Genomic DNA, 15934 nt, shown 5'->3' with positions numbered 1-15934 from the left:
TCTTTTTTGGTTTTTATTTGCATGGAATATCTTTTCCCAACCTTTCACTTTCAACCTGTTTGTGTTCTTACATCTGAGGTAAGTTTCTTATAGATAGGATAGATGGCATTTTTTTTTTATCCATTCAATCACTCTGTGTCTTTTGATAGGGGAGTTCAAAGCATTAACATTCAATATTATTACTGTGAAAGTATTACTTTGTCCATTTTGGTTTTCCATTGTCATAGCTTACTATTTTCTGGCTTTTTTACCTTTTAATTTATCCTTCCTAATAATCTTAATTTCAACATTCTTCTCCCAGTCTCTTATCCTTGTTTTTTCTTTTTAGGTTGTACATTCCCTTTAATATCTCTTGTAATTCTGGTCTTTTGGTAACATACTCTCTCAGTTTTTGTTTGTCTTTGAAGACTTTAAACTCACCCTCATTTTTGAAGGACAGTTTTGCTGGATAGAGAATTCTTGACTGGCAGTTTTTCTCTTTCAGTACCTTAAATACATCATACCACTTTCTTTTTGCCTCCACAGTTTCTGATGAGAGGTCAGCAATTAATCTTGTTGAGGTTCCCTTGTATGTGATGCTTTGCTTTTCTCTTGCTGCTTTCAGAATCCTCTCTTTGTCTGTGATATTTGTCATTCTAAATAGTAGGTATCTCAGAGTAGGTTTTTTCAGATTAATCTGTTTGGGGTGCATTGTCCTTCTTGGATATCGATGTCTTTCATAAGGGTTTGGAAGTTTTCGGTCATTATTTCATCAAATATTCTTTATGCCCTTTTATCCATTCTTCTTCTCCTTCTGGGACACCAATAAAGTGTATGTGCATTTCACATTGTCATTCAATTCCCTGAGACCCTGTTCCATTTTTTTCTGTTCTTCTGTCCTTTCCAGTTTGGATATTCTGTCCTTGAAATCACTAATTCTGTTTTCAAGCAGTTCAGATCTGCTATTATTTGCCTTTAATGTATTTTTTTCTCCTCCCTCCCACCACCCTGATGTTTTTGCTGTGTCTGTTTCTCTTTTTGTCTTCTCTTTGTTTTCTCTTCTAGGATTCACCAGGATTTGATACTGGGGTCCTCTGATGTGGAGAGAGGTTCCCTGTCACTTGCACCATCTCAGTTCTTGATTTCTGTTGCATCTCACCTTGATTCTCCCCTTTGTCTCTCTTTTTGTTGAATCATCATCTTGCCATGTGGCTTGATGCTTGGGCACTGGCTCACCACATGGGCACTTGGCTCACTGTGTAGGCATTGGCTTGCCACACAGATAGCCATGTGGTCACTGGCTTGCTGTGCAGACACTTGACTCACTCTGTGGGTTGTTGCATGGGCCCTTGGCTCACTATGCAGGCACTGACTCACCACACAGATCGCCACATGGGCACTGGCTTGCCATGCGGGCACTTGGCTTACCACGCAGGTTGCTGTGTGGATACTTGGCTCACCGCGTTGGCATTTGGCTCGCCTTGTGGACACTGACTCGCTGTGCAGGCGTGCCTTTTTTTTTTTACCAGGAGGCCTGGAGGATTGAACCTGGGTCCTCCTTTATGGTAGGCAGAAGCCCAATCACTTGAGTCACTTCCACTTCCCTCTAATATATTTTTAATCTCATCCATCATGTCTTTCATTCCCATAAGATCTGTTACTTTTCTTTATAGACTTTCACCTTATTCTTTATGCTCACCCACTGTTTCCTTAATATCCTTTATGTCTTTAATCATGTTTTATTTCAATTCTTTGAATTGATTTCAGACATTTGTGTGATTTTCATTGATTAGTTGTCTTAAATCCTGTATCTCACCAGGATATTTGGTTTGTTCCTTTGTCTGGGCCATCTCTTCCTGTTTCCCAGGATGGCTTTTAATTTTTTTCCTGATATCTAGGCATCTGAATATGTTAGTGAACTTACTCTGATGGTCAATTTCTCTCTTGCCTAGTGCTTTTTTCCACAGCTCTTCTTTGATTTTTGGTTCAAATTATTCTAAGTCTTAAAATTGCCCAGCTTATATTATCAAAATCAAGCCAGGGATTCACTAATGGGGCATAAATTTTCTCCTAGAGGGCTAAAGAGAGAACTAAAATCAGTTTTTCTCTTTGCATTTTCCTGACTGGCCAGCAGATTGCACTCATCGGTGAACCTTTCTACAGAGGTGTTTCTTTCAACCTTAGCTTTCCAGTGTTTCTGGTCTGGCCAGAGCCTAAATTCATAGCAGGCTCTGCTGACTGAATTCACTAAAGAAAAGCTCTCTGACTTACCCTTCCTCCTCCATTGTAACAGCTGACAGGGAGGAAGACATCTGTTCCCCTCTCAGTCTGCTGCAATGAGCCAGGGGTTTTATCTAGGTTTAATGTCTTAAAGGTAGAGGATAGGAGCCATTCCTGGCTGCCATGGGAGTTTGGTAGCTCAGGTTGTTTTGAGTTCTTTTCTCTCTGTTCCTTGCCCTCCTGGGAGTTGCACAGCACTGTACTGATCGCTGAACCCCCAAAGCAAGCCCCTTGGACAGCTTTTGGTCCTTTCTCTGTTGTTTTTGTGAGAATTGAGCTCTGCCTGCCTAATCTTATACCATCTTCCTTGAACTCCCTCTCCTTTGTTTTTTGTTTTTAGATTTATTTTATTTGTTTATTTTCCATACCCCCTTGTTGTTTTTCACTTGCTATGTCTGTTTGCCTTCCTTGTTTCTGTAGGAGGTACTGGAAGCCAAACCTGGGGCCTCTGATGTGGGAAGGAGGTGCCTAATTGCTTGAGCCACCTCTTCTCACTGCTTTGTTGTATCTCTCATTGTGTTTTTTTCTTCTTGTGTCTCTTGTGTCAGCTTGCTGTGCCTGCCCATTGTACTTGCTCACTGTCTCCTTTAGGAGGCACTGGGATCTGAACCAGTGACCTCCTGTATGGTAGGCAGGAGCCCAGTCACCTGAGCTACATCTGCTTCCTTCACCTTTGTTTTTGAAGGATAATTTCACTGGTAGGCAGCCGCATGTAGACAGAATTGTTTCTTTCAGAAGTCAATCCATTGTCTTCTACCCTCCAATGTGTCCCATGAGAAGTCAACTATAATTTTATCTTTGTTCCTCTATATGTAATGAATTTTTTCTCTCTCGCAGTTTCAGTAGATTCTTTCTATCTTTGGATTTTTTCTGTTTGACTATGATGTGCCTAATTGGGTTTTCTTTATATTCATCTTGCTTGGGATTTATGTTTCTTGTATCTATGTTTCAGTAAACTTGTGGAGTTGTTCATCAAATTTTGAAGTCCTTGTCTGCTAATTACAACACCTATGTTATTTTCTGAACCTGTTATTTTTAATTAAATAAAAGTTTACTCTCCTCTCATATAAAATTAGTCTAGAAGGTAAGCATTCCAGGTTAGTATGGCAGCTACCATTTGCTGAGTCTGTTTTTAGTGACTGTTTTCTTCCTTGGTTAAATGTCACATTTTCCTGCTTCTTTCCATGACTAGTAATTTTTTTATTGTGTGCTAGACATATTGGATGCTACTTGAGAATTTGGAGGTCAATTCCTTTAAAGATTGTTTTTCTTTGGCAGACAGTTAATTTACTGGTGAATCAGTTTAATCCTTCTGATTTTCCATTTTATGCTTTGTCTAAAGAGTCCTTACATGGGAATAGAGCAGCTCTTATCTTAAAGCATGGCATTTCTGGGGTCTCAACTGAGTTTCTGGGTTGTTTAGTAAGATCTTTCAATTATATCTGACCAGAATCTAGGATCTTCCAGCACTGTGTAACCTGTGGAATCCCCATTGAGCTTACAGCACTTCAGTGGTTGCTCTCTGCTGGGTCTTGCAAAGTCTTGGCCTACATGTCCAGCTTAATGCTTATTTGAAGGCTCAAGAAGACATAGCTATCTCAGTATTCTCAAACTCCAACTTCTGTCTTCTCTGTCCAACAGAACTATTGGTCTGATTGGGTTCTACTTCCCTATACCAAGGTTTGGAAAGTGTGTCTAGGTAGAAAACCGTGTGGCCATGCAGCTTGCCTTGAATGTTTCTCTTGTCTCAAGATTCACATCCCTGTACTACCTGTTATCCAATTGCAAAAAACAATTGCTTCATATGTTTTTTCTTTATTAGAAAAGTTGTAGATTTATACAACAACCATGCATAAAATACAGGATTACCGTATATCATCCCACCACCAACACCTTGCATTGGCATGAAACATTTGTTGCAATTGATGATAACATATTTTTTTCATTGTTCTATTAACTAAAGTCCATGGTTTAACTTAGGGATTGTGTAGTATAATGCTGCAGATTAAAAAAAATTTTTATTCTATTTCTATTTCCCCTTTAATCATAATCAGATATATATATTTCAGTGCTGTTAATTGCCTTCACAATGGTGTGCTACCATCATCACCATCCATTACCAAAACATTTCCATCATTCCAAATAGGAACCCTGTATATTTTAAGCCATAACATCCCATTCCCAGTACTGTCTGTTATCCAATTGCCCCAAACAATTGCTTCATCTATTTTATCCAGTTCTGTAGCTATATCTGGCAGAAGGATAAGTCCAATACTCATTACCTTGTCTTGGCTAGAATCAGAAACTTGAGCTATTTATTTTTACAGCACAAAAAATTCCAACAAAGTTTGTTCCTTAGAACACAGCAGATTTGAAGCAGTAAATGAAATTATACACAGCTCTTTTGATAGCTTGCAAAAGGGTGGGTATGGAAAAACTATACAAAACAATCATAAAACCCAAAAGTTCTTTATTAAAAAGGCAAACATATACATCTTAGTCAGACCAGACAGCAGCTCTATATTTCACTGTTATGATTTTCATAATGATGGACTTTAAGGCATGAATAAAATCTTAAACCTACATAAGAAAGCAAGGGACAGATAAAGTATTTTAGAATTTTTAGTGTTGTCAGTTTAAGACAGGATCATGGTATTGTTTAAATCCAGGGGCACTATATACACATGCGGATATTTCCCAAAGGGGTAAGTGTGAGTTATCTAAAAAAAAATTACTTCTACAATTATCTGCTTTTCCTAAGGGTACTAGATAAATGGAAAGTTGCTCTAAAAAGCCTCAGAAATGAAAATAACAATGATTAAATGGGATGCCTGTATTTGCCATAAGTTAGTATTTATGCTCCTTGTCCTTGAAACGCAGTGATGCTTGGCTCCACAAGATTAGGGACTATATCAAATAAAATAAAAGGAAAGAAGAAGAGGGAGCAGGATGGGGGTGTGGAGAGAAGGGGTGAGAGAGCGTGTGTATACATACATTTGTTTTGTATGAACTTTATGTTTTCTCTTTCAGTTACTATTAAATGCTAACAACCAAACATTCCAGCTCACCTCTGAGGATTATCCAGGAAATGCTTTACATCCTTGTACCCCAAATTTCTTAAAAACCCTTAATCATAGTTCCCTCTACCCTTAGTAATCTTCTGCTCTGGCTCTGGGGCAGCTTCCTCCACAATCCATGGGCCAGCATTGATGAAGCACACATATTAGGTCTTTAAGTGTTTCTTGTAAGAAGGTGACTCATCCCCAATATCCTTCCTCAAGGACAGGATGGGACCCCATATTCCCTTCATGGACTACCTTTGCTTTAATTTTAATCATTGGTTTTACCCATTTAAACAGAATGGATTTGATGCAAATGTAGTAGCAAATTATTCACAAGAATGTTTCACCAGTTCTTTCATGTTGTGAAACATGGTTTACATCCTTTCTTCATTTTTTTGTAGGAAAACTTGGGTCTGTTTTCAGTAGACCCAACTTCTACCATCTGGAAAACCTATGTTAATTACATTGATGATATGTTACTGGATGGATTCTTTCTTGCCATTGAGTGCTCCCTCAAGTATCTCCTGGAAAATACTGGTACTTACTGGCTTATGGATATGGGTTATTATTGGGAAGATAACAGTACCAGCATCTGTTGAGTTAAATTGAAGTACAGTTGAATGTACTGGGATTTTTCCTGAAACATTGTGCCTATATAAGGAAGGTCTTCTTGTGAATGATTCCCAGTACAATAGCAAAGGTGTTGAGTTTCTAAATAGTTCAAAGAGAAAAGACTTCTCTTTAAAATACAGGTGATAAACCCAGCTATAAGACAGTGATGGCCATAGCAAAAGCAAAAACTCAAAAGCTAATTCAATCTAAATCAATTTTAAGTAAGCAGTCACTAACTTGGAGCAGTGGGAAGTACTGTTAGGAATGGTGGCTTTATCTGGGCTTGACTCATGGCAATGGGAGAGAGACAGGCTGAGCCTTCAAGTTTCCTGTGCATTATCTCTGTAGACTTTTGGGAACACAGGGACGTTTGTGGTAGCCAGACTAAGTGGAAAAAGCAGAACTTTTTTTCCCTGTGAAAGAGTTATACAAGAAGCAAGGGGAAGAGTTATCCTTCATAAGGAAAGGGGCTGGTAAGAAGATCATGAGCATTCCTTGAAGCTATTAAAAGACAGCTGAGGACTTTGAATTTATGGTGGGTAAACCGAGGTAAGGTGTACAGACTGAAAGATAATTTAGAAAGGGCTAAGCTTGGCTTATGTGAAAAGGCAGAAGAGTTCAGGACTAAAAGTTGAATTAAAACTTCACATTCTGGTAGATTCTGAAGAGCTTAGCAAGGGCCATATAAAAGGATTAGTCAAAATGAAAAAGCAGAATTGAGTAATTTGAAACCAGAGGATAAAAGGGAGGTGAGAGTTTAAAATGTGAAGTCTAACCCAAGGAAACAAATTAGAGGCAGAGTTCCAATAGGTAGGCCAAGATCAGTATCCAGATGTCCAGCACATACAAGAGAGCATATGAAGAAGCCTAGGTAGAGAATATAGAGAGGAGCAAGGCCTGGGGCTGGGTGTAGCCCAGATAAGTGCAGTGGTGAGGTGAGAGGCATAGTCTTTCCTTTCAGGGTGCAGGGGTGGGAGTGCTCCAAATTAAGGAGTTTTGGCAGAAGGACGAGAGGATCCAACATAGTCAGCAAGTTGGAAGTTCACCTTCTAGAGCCTGAGCACAAGTCACAGGTGGGGCATGGAACACAGGCCCTGAGACTAGAGAACCAGTCCTAGGGATGAATATTGATAACGCTCACCAAAGTAAACTGACCAAACCTCCTCTAATGTTGGGGGTTTGGGGGAGGGGTGGAGGTTCAGCAATCAGTCTTCCTCTAGAAGATCTAGGAAGAACAGCCTCCCCCCCCCCCCCGCCCCCGCCATGCACATACATGTGGGAGCAGGCAATGCACAAGCGATTGTCCCTAAATGTAGTAGCTCCATTCTTGATCGATGTCCAGCAGGCTCTCCTAATCTGGACTGTCAAATCAGTCACTCCTTCTCCTCTTAAAGGAAAGAGAGAGTGGGAGCAAAGGAATGGCAGGAAACCATGGTAGCATTTCTCCAAGATTGCTGAAGTTACTTTCACTCCATGGAGTTTGGAGGGCAGAGGAATGCATTTTTCTTACAATATAAGAGGTTCTTCAGATTCTCCTTTCAGTGGGCTTAGTAGCTGACTGAGCTAAGGAGCAATGGATAAAATAACAAGGCACTGGTTATCTGAGGGAGTGTACAGGAATCTAAGAGGGTAGCTTCTGAGATGAAAATCACAGTGACCTTCTGTGATAGCCCAGCTAGACAGTTTTATTATCCCATGTCCACCATCCATTTCCTACCTTCTGGTCTGGGGTCAAGCCAATACCTTCCCCATAGCTTAGGCTGACCTCCCTATGATCTCTTAGAATCCAAATTCTGCCTCCTACTCTAATCAGAAGCATTCGGCTTCCACTTAACTCCTAAAAGTGACTTACTTGTACCACAGTTGTGGAACCAGGACAATCTGCCTTGAGTGGTAATTATGGTGACATTGCTTCTAACATAGGAATTATGTTAGCATATGGGACAAAAACCCCATAGTCAAAAAATCCTTGAAAATCCTTTAAATCTTATAAGTTATATACAACACTATGAATTTATAAATGTATAATGCATATAGTAATGCACATTATATCACGAGTATATACAGAAAGCATAATATTACAAGATTTTGTGGGGTATTTTTGCTCTTCTATGATAGTACAATTACTTTGCTATAGGTAAATTTGCATTCCTTTAAGTTAAATATGCATTTGATGGAACTCTATTGAGTTCAATAATGCATATTTATCATCCCTACAATTTTGAAGACAGGGTCCTGTTCTTACATTTTTTTTAGCGTTGCAGTTTTTTAGTTAGGGTAAATGGCTAAGCTATGGTAATAAAAACCCCATCAATAACAGGCTTGACAAAGAAGTATATCCCCCAAGTAAAAAGTCCAGGGAGAGTGTTCCAGGTTGGATGGACAGTTTCCTTCCATCCTGTGGCCCTGACATTTTCTAGGACTTTGTCCTAATTTCTGTGGTTGAGCTGGGTCACTGCCACATCCAGTCTCCGGTTTGTGGGAGAGAAAAAGAGACTGTGTAGAGAAGGCCCATTTGCTGCCTCAGGAGCTCCCGCCCAGAGTTGGCATACCTCACTTCTTCCCACATTGCGCTGGTGAGGGAATCCCATTTCCACACCTCACTGCAAGTAAGGCTGGGAAACTCAGTCACATGCCCAGTTATAACTGTTTTGAGGGAAGAAGAGGATAATTGATTTTCCTAAATAATTTCTACCACCCACAGTATCCAACACCTAATATTCTCCTAAATATATTTCTCCTGTCAAATAAAAAGATATGTGAAAGCAAGTGGTTATTGGTAAAAGTTTAAGCATTTCACTGGTACTTGGAATATTTTGCTCCATGTTATATTTTTATTTAAATTTAACAAAGCATGTTAGTCTAGCAAGTAATCAGAGATTTGTTAATTATTTATGCTATCTCTTAAATTTTTATCACTACAGTACTACAGAATTAAAATAAGTTCTATTTTTATAGAAAAAGGGGAGCACTGGCAGGATTATGACTTCTTTGTTTTTCATGCTTATGCAACCATAGACAAGCCTTATACCCCCTTCCACCTAGTGGCTGGCAGTGGAATTGTACAGTTTGTGCCTAGGAAGAAGGACCTGCTTCCAAGAAATTGGCTTTGTAAAATCAACCTCTTTTCAACCAGAGGCTGTTCTGCCCCTCAGGAGGCACTTGGGTAGGTGGGAAGGCTGGGGTTGATCAGCCACCAGAATGTGCTTCCTAAGGGCAAAGAAAGCAAATATCTTTCATGGCCCAGGGCAGTCTTGCATAACAACTGACCTACTCAAAACATCAATGTCTCCCCTGTTGAGAAACACTGAAAGATAGTTACTCTCACCTTTTCTAGGGTATTAGCAAATTTTACATTTCCATTTTCCTGTACATGAACAGCTTGTCTAATAATAATGAAATGCTTTGGGTGCTTTTAAAACTATATTGTGCTTTCCCTTTTTTACCCATTCTTCTTTGCTTTGTTTATTTCTCTCTTTTTCAGAGTGTAAGACAGGGCTCACTCCAATATTTGAAGCACAGCTGAGCTTAGCTACCCCAGAATTAGTTTTCTCTCCCTCTCTGGAGTCTGGAGTGAGAGGGGGCTTTTATGACATGGTAGAGAGTCTTGTCACCAGCATTTTTGGGATATCTTCTCTGGTGCTGCGACTTTCCCCACAAGACCACCCACCTCACTATCAGGTACTATATCTGCAACCATCCTGCCCTGCAACCATATCCGAAACTTTATGCCAAGCACTGGTGTAACGCTGCCTGCTGTTGTCTTGGTCCCCCAGGTCGATATGGAGGGCATGGCTGATTTGGCAAGCATGCGGAGTGTGCTCATGGAGAGGGTTCAGAAGATGATGACCCTCTGCTGCGGCTATCGGAACACCTTCAGCCAGTATTCCTACCTCTATGTGGAGGACCGGAAGGAGATTCTGGGTCAGTTTCTGTTGTATGGGCATGTCCTCACCCCAGAGGAGATTGAAGCCCATGTAGAAGATGGAATCCCAGAGACTCCTCCCCTCCTGCATCAGTTTAAAGTCCAGATTGATTCCTATGAAAAGCTCTATGAAGAAGTGTGTAGGCTGGAACCCATCAAGGTGTTTGACAGCTGGATGAAAATTGACGTGCGACCCTTTAAAGCATCTCTGCTGAATATAATTAAGAGGTGGAGCCTTATGTTTAAACAGCATCTTGTTGATTATGTCACTAACAGGTAATGCAAATTGTTACAACTTTCTTCCTTCTAGCCTCCTAGGCTGGAGTGCTATATATTTTTATCTTCTTCATATTTTCCCCATCGGTTAGTTGGTTAAATCAAAAATTAAAGCAGTGGATAAAGTTTCCAGGCTTCTTGACACTGCCAGTAACTTTAGTCCTACCATTTCCTTTGCTCACCAGATAAGGCTTTTTGTTTTATTTTCCATTTAGGGCCCAGTGTGTGAAAGACACTCAGTAAGAGGTAAATAATGTTAGATGGAATAAGAGCAGACCCAGTTTCCCTTCACAAGTCTGACTGTAAACTCTCTTTAAGCTTGGGAAGCAGAGGGGGCCTAATGGGCCTCTTAGATTTTATTTCTACCACTTCTTGTCTTAGACTATCAAGCTGTGCAATGTGGAAACCACTAAATCCCCACCCTCTCAAATGGCTGTCTGTGCCATTCTAGCCATGTGGCAGGCTGGGTCTTAAGTTCTGTCTGTTCTGTCATGGACTTAGACTCTCTGACCAAGCACCAAGCTCTGTAATCCAGAGTATTATCTGGAAATCTAATCAAGTTAGTCAGCAATCCTCCAGTTACTTTGCCCTAACCTCAAACCAAAGGTTGACCACCATCAGAATCTATTGTCTGGGGCTGGCTCAGCATCCTCTGGGGAGAGCCATTGTCCCTCCATTCAGCTCTCATCCTTTAGTGTGTCTGCTAACACGACAGAGGAACCGACCTGGCCCTCACTGAGTATGGAGTGGTCCTGTTTAAAGCTGCAGCTGAACTGCTCAGTGACCTGAAGCTATAAGCAGAGAGTGGTCAAGTTGAGGATTGATCTGTCTACACATAAACTCCCAAAGACTCTGTGAAGGCAATGTTCCACCACTCTAGAAATGCTTGTGGGAATGTTTTAAATAGGGCTTCCCAGGTGTCCTTTAAGAAGAGGCCATCCTTCCTCATTCATAAACCTTTTACTTGCTGAGGAACTGAGAGGCAAGAAGAGGAAGTGCTGATGGGGATGGGGCAGTGACAGTGATGCCCTTGAATGGAGCACTGTGTGGGTTGGTCCTCTCCATCGATAGCTCTGGTAATCCAGGGACAGGGCACTGAGCGGCAGCAGCTGCCACTTATCTATCAGGTAAGTGGTCAGAGGATTGAACTGTTGGTTTAATGATATGAGTTCTTGTTTTTGAACCCACATTTCCTTACCTCCAAAAGAAGACAGTAGAGCAGGATTCCTCTGATGGACCTCCCAGCTTTAACAGTCAGTGATTCCCGAAACCCAGCTCATTTGTTTTATACCTTTGTGTTCTTGAGATTTAGATTAAAAAGAAATCATAAGAATAATAAAAGACTATTGGTTCAGTGTCTCCTATATGCGACAAAATGATGTGATTTCTAGTTCCCCTTAATAGGTCAGGATTAATCCCATCTTGCCTTGAATCTATATACTTCATTTCCTGTTGGAAATCCATTCCTCTTTCCAATATAACCTCTCAAACCCATTCAGTTCTTTACATCCCTTAATCTTTACATCCCCTAATCTGACTCTATTTCCACCTTCACAAAGCCTTCCATGGGAATTCAGGGTCAGCAGCAGCAGCAAAAGCCCAATGTTCCCTCCATCTTCTTTCATCGTCTTTTTGCTCCAATTCAGACCTAAGGATACTACTTCCCCTGTAGCCCTCAAGGTGGGTTGAGTGTCCTCACTCTTCATTGCTGCTTTCAGACCATCTCATCTCTATCCTCCTTCAAATTTCCCAACTCCACTGAAGCAAATTCAATCACACTGTCCTTGCACTAGTCATCTACCAAACTTTTAATCAATCTTCCCTGTGTTTACAGATTTTATCATTTAGCTCTCAATCTTCCTTTCTCATCAGTGACTCCCAGCATTCTCACAGAGTACCCCTTACACCCAGACCTCTTATTTTCTGGACCTCCTCACCCCAGTTATCTTTGCCTCTAACATATCTTTGCTACCAGCATTGATGTTGTGCTGTAGGTGGGGCAGAGGAAAAGATGTGGAAGTAATTGCTCTCCCTTCAAAATCTTAGTCTTCAGCATTCTATTCTGTGACCACCACCTGCTATCTTTCTGGCTCACTTACCTGGTAACCCTGACTCATGCAGTTCTCCAGACCCATCAGGATTTCTGATTCATTGACTTGGTGCTTTCTCAGTGTCTACCCTTGTTACTCCCCATTCCCTCCTGTTCCCATCTTGTAAAGCCCTGACTCTGTTTAAAACTCAGTGCGCTGCCCCAGTGTCTGAGCAATTCATCTTTGATGAAGGGGGAAAAAGTATTCTTCTGACTGGTTTCACATTAAGTTTATGAACTTAAGTTTCAGTCAGGCCCTCAGCATGCATCTATCCATTTAGGTGATTTCCAGTTCTCCCAGGCTTGGATTTTCTCTCTCTACTTAAATTTCAAATACCTTATCTGCCCTTCTGAACTTGTTTCTTATTTCACTGAAAAACTAGAAGCAGTCATGATTAACTCAACTTTTCATCAACAAGTCTCTAAGTCTACCTGAATTTGAATCTATACCTTCAGCATCTCACCTGTGACAGTAGATAAGCTATCTCTGTTCTTCTAAATCCAGCCCCTTTGCTCTTACTTACTCAAGGACTCAACTCCTTAAATGTTTCCCACCTTCTACAGTATCAGTTTTTTTCCTTCAAACATTTCCCACAGTATATAAGCAACAGTTATATCTGTCATCTCAAAAAGAAGGAAGGAACATGGCTCCACAAGTCCTTCCAGCTACAGCATCATTTTTGTGTATTCTTCTTCATAGTCTATACTTGCTTTCTTCACTTCTCTGTCTCCCATTCCCTCTCTACAAAAAGTTTTATTATGAAATATAGGATATGGGCAATTTAGAGAATAATAGTAAAGCAAATACTTGCAATTACATCACCCAGCTTTAAAAAAAGAGAACATTCCCTATATTTTAAATTTTCCTTACTCATGCCTACCTGATCGTATCACATTCCTCTCTCTCCCTCCCAGAGGTAATCCCTACTCTGAATGTGATATAATCTTTCCCAGACTGTAATTTATGGCTTCCTGCACACATACACACCTATATACATATTGCATTTTAAAAACTATCAAAATGAAACAATATTGTACACTATATAGTCTTCCTTGGCTTATTTCTTTCATTCATCACTGTGTTTGTGATTCATTTGTGTTGGGAGTGTAGCAGTTCATTCATTTTCACAGCTATAGAGTATTCCATTGGATGACTATATCACAATTTAGTTCATCATTCTATGGTCAATGAACATTTGCATTATTTCCAATGGTTTTGCTAATACTAACAATGGTACAATGAGCACCCTTGTATATGTATCATAGTGTATATAAATAAGAATTCCTCTAGCTTATATACCTAAGAGTGAATTACTGGGTCAAAGAATACACACATAGTGTCACACTCTCTCCAAGGTAGTTATAGCCATGTGAGAAAGTTCCTGTAGCTCTAAATCCTCAACAACTCTTGGTGTTGACAAAGTGTTTAATGCTGGCCACTCTGGAGGTATGTTAGTAGTATTTATCTGATTGCAATAAATATTTTTTATTGCTCTGATTACTAATAAGGTGGTTCATCTATTCATACTTTTGTTGAGTCTTCATGTTTCTGCTTCTATGTAATGCCTATTCAGATCTCTTGCCCATTTTTTTATCAGACTGTTTATTTTTTCCTTTTTGATTTTTAGGACTTGCTTATATAGTCTACATATAATCCTTTGCCAGTTGTATGTGCTGCAGATATAGTCTTCCATTTTATGGCTTGTCTTTTCATTCCTTTAATGAACAGTTTTTAAGTTTAATATAGTCAAATGTGTTAATTATTTCCTTATGTTATGCTTTTTTTGTCTTGTTAAATAAATTTTTCCTTGTCCTGAGATCCTAATGATACCCTCTGTAGTAGTTTGATATTATTGATGAATTCCAAAAAGAAATATTGGATTATGTTTGTAAACTGATCTTTTCCTCTGGGCATATTAGATTATATTGCATTCACCTCTTGTGCCAGTAGGGCATTGAGCCCCCACCCTTGGTGGGTGGGGACTTACAGATAAAAGGCATTGCAAACAACATAGTTGGAGGGCTTTTAATGCTGGAGTTTTGATATTGGAGTTTGATGCTGAAGCTGGAGCCCCAGGGAGAGAGACAGAGCTGTTTGCCTAATAGTCTACAGCTGACCTTGTGGAGAAAACAGAGGAGCTGAGCCCAGAGGAACCCAGGAAGCCTGAACCCTCGCAGGCATTGGCAGCCATCTTGCTCCAACACATGAAAATAGCCTGGGTGAGGGAAGTAAATTATGCTTTATGGCCTGGTATCTGTAAGCGCCTACTCCAAATAAATACCCTTTATAATATCCAACCAAGTTCTGGTATTTTGCATCAGTAAAATTAGTTGCAGGGCTAACTAATATACCCTCCTATGTTCTCTTCCAAAAGTTTTGTAATTTCATCTTTCACTTTTAAACAATCCCTTGTCTATGACTGATTAACATGATGCAGTCTAAGTAATTATAGCTTAGTAATAAATCTTGATATCTGGCAGAGCAAATGCCTACCTTGTTCCTTTACTTGAAGAATATCTCAACAATTTCTGGTCCCTTGCTTTTTCATGTAAAATTTAAAATCAACTTACAAAAGCAAAAAACCTTGGGAAGTGGATTTGGCTCAAAGGACACAGTGTCTGCCTACCACATGGGAGGTCCAGGGTTCAAACCCAGGGCCTCCTGACCCGTGTGATGAGCTGGCCCACACGCAGTGCTGATGCGCACAAGGAGTACTATGCCATGCACGGGTGTCCCCCACATAGAGGAGCCCCATGCACAAGAAGTGCAACCCACAAGGAGAGCCGCCCTGCTCAAAAAGAAGTTCAGCCTGCCCAGGAGTGGTGCCACACACACAGAGAGTTGATGCAGCAAGATGATGCAACAAAAAGAGACACAGATTCCCGGTGTTGCTGACAAGAATATAAGCGCACACAGAAGAACACAAAGCGAATGGACAGAGAGAGCAGACAACTGGGAGGGGGAGGGCAGGGAAGCGGAGAGAAAACAAACAAACAAATAAATAAATAAATAAATAAATAAATAAAATAACATAAAATAAAATAAATCTTTAAAAAAAAGAAAAAAAACCTGTTGGGATTTTGACTATTTGTAGTGACTATCGATCAATAGGGGAGAGATTTGACATATTGATGGTATTAAGTGTTCTTGTTAAGAATATGTTATTGGGAGCTCTGTCGCATTCCCCAGTGGAACAGCAACAGTCCTCTGAGTGCAGTGGCTAAGACCAATAAGGAAGAATGGTCCTACAGTGAGCCCTTGATGCTAATGACTATGCTTGTGGGCCTGTAGGCCTGAAGTAAGAACTAGGCCTAGAGCTGCAGGGTGCCTAAGAGTTGCCTTCTGAGAGTCTCCATGTTGCTAAATGTGGCCAGTCTTGAAGCCAAACTCAGCATGTAAATTCCCCCCAGCATGGGACATGACTCCCGGGGATGAGCCTCCCTGGCACCGAGGGATTACTACCAAGTACCAGCTGATGATGTGGCTGGAGAATGACCTTGAATAAAAGGGTCAACTCAGACCAGCAGAATATCTCAGCCTACATGTAATATCAGGAGTTAAACATGCTTTTTGACCCTGAAGAAAAGGGGGAAATGGAAAGGGCAAATGAGTTTATATGGCTATGAGTCTCCAAAAAAGAGCCGGGAGGTCATCAGAGGGGTTGCCCTTATGCACACCTCAGCAGAGTCCCAGAGACAGCTAAAGTATAT

The 15934-nt window shown here is 40.5% G+C and overlaps 1 protein-coding gene across 4 annotated transcripts in view; it reads left to right on the top strand.

Annotated features, from left to right (window-relative positions):
* DNAH9 (dynein axonemal heavy chain 9) overlaps positions 1-15934 on the top strand; it is a 357462-nt gene that overhangs the window by 54636 nt on the left and 286892 nt on the right. For all 4 annotated transcript variants that reach the window (XR_011646782.1, XM_058283466.1, XM_058283464.1 and 1 more), the window contains 3 exons: positions 5723-5858; positions 9418-9614; positions 9710-10134. Coding sequence is in view for 3 of the 4 variants with exons in the window: in XM_058283466.1 (XP_058139449.1) it covers positions 5723-5858; positions 9418-9614; positions 9710-10134 (758 nt within the window). In the remaining variant the exon portion in view is untranslated. The remainder of the gene's footprint in view (positions 1-5722; positions 5859-9417; positions 9615-9709; positions 10135-15934) is intronic.

Source organism: Dasypus novemcinctus, chromosome 21, assembly GCF_030445035.2.
Source record: "Dasypus novemcinctus isolate mDasNov1 chromosome 21, mDasNov1.1.hap2, whole genome shotgun sequence".
Classification (NCBI taxonomy): domain Eukaryota; kingdom Metazoa; phylum Chordata; class Mammalia; order Cingulata; family Dasypodidae; genus Dasypus; species Dasypus novemcinctus.
The sequence above is the reverse complement of the archived record's forward strand: the minus strand, read 5'-3'. Positions and strand labels throughout refer to the sequence as shown.